Genomic DNA, 714 nt, shown 5'->3' with positions numbered 1-714 from the left:
TCCCCCCACCCCACCAAGCCCCATCAGCAGCACATCCCGGGGCTGTGCCGTAGGTGTCGGCGCTGGCGAGCGCGGGGGGCACGGAGAACCTGATCGTGCTGGAGCGCACCAAGCACCGGCCCCACGAGGTGGGCTCCGTGCGCTGGGCAGGCAGCACCTTCGGCCCCATGCAGAAGAGCCGCTTGGGCGAGCACGAGTTCGAAGCGCTGATGAGGATGCTGGACAACCTGGTGAGCTGGAAGGCAGCAAACCCCAACCAGCCACGCTCAACGCCTCTGCCTTTTAACCCCTTCTCTTACACCCAAACCCCGTCTCTTCCCAGGGTTACCGCACAGGGTACACCTACCGCTACCCCTTGGTGCAGGAGAAGAGCAAACCCAAAAGCGATGTGCTGATCCCCGCCACCGTGACAGCTTTTGTGTTCGAGGAGGAGGCCGCCCCTGTCCCCGCGCTGCGGCAGCACGCCCAGAAGCAGCAGAAGGAGAAGACGAGGTGGCTCAACACCCCCAACACCTACATGAGGGTCAACGTGGCTGAGGAGCAGCAGGGCAGCGCCGGCAGCCAGTTGGGCGGGGGAGGCCGGAGGAGGGGGTTGGGTTCATTTGGGAAGGGGGTTGGCTCCGGGAATGGCGTTAGCTTGGAGGGTGGGTTTTGGGCGGCTAAAATAACAGGTAGGTTATTTTAGGGGGATGGATGGGATCGCACCAGAAGCTG

The 714-nt window shown here is 63.4% G+C and overlaps 1 protein-coding gene across 1 annotated transcript in view; it reads left to right on the top strand.

Moving 5' to 3' along the window:
• Nucleotides 1–53: 53 nt before the first annotated feature.
• LOC104407950 (beta-adducin-like) overlaps nt 54–714 on the top strand; it is a gene marked incomplete at both ends in the record, with an annotated part of 3393 nt that continues 2732 nt past the window's right edge. Inside the window, 2 exons of the mRNA XM_010017364.1 lie at nt 54–230; nt 323–565. Of these exons, the coding sequence (XP_010015666.1) occupies nt 54–230; nt 323–565 (420 nt within the window). The remainder of the gene's footprint in view (nt 231–322; nt 566–714) is intronic.

Source organism: Nestor notabilis, unplaced genomic scaffold (genome assembly GCF_000696875.1).
Source record: "Nestor notabilis isolate BGI_N333 unplaced genomic scaffold, ASM69687v1 scaffold17106, whole genome shotgun sequence".
In the NCBI taxonomy this organism is placed as follows: domain Eukaryota; kingdom Metazoa; phylum Chordata; class Aves; order Psittaciformes; family Psittacidae; genus Nestor; species Nestor notabilis.
Note: the sequence above shows the minus strand (reverse complement) of the source record. Positions and strands in the feature narration are given on the sequence as shown.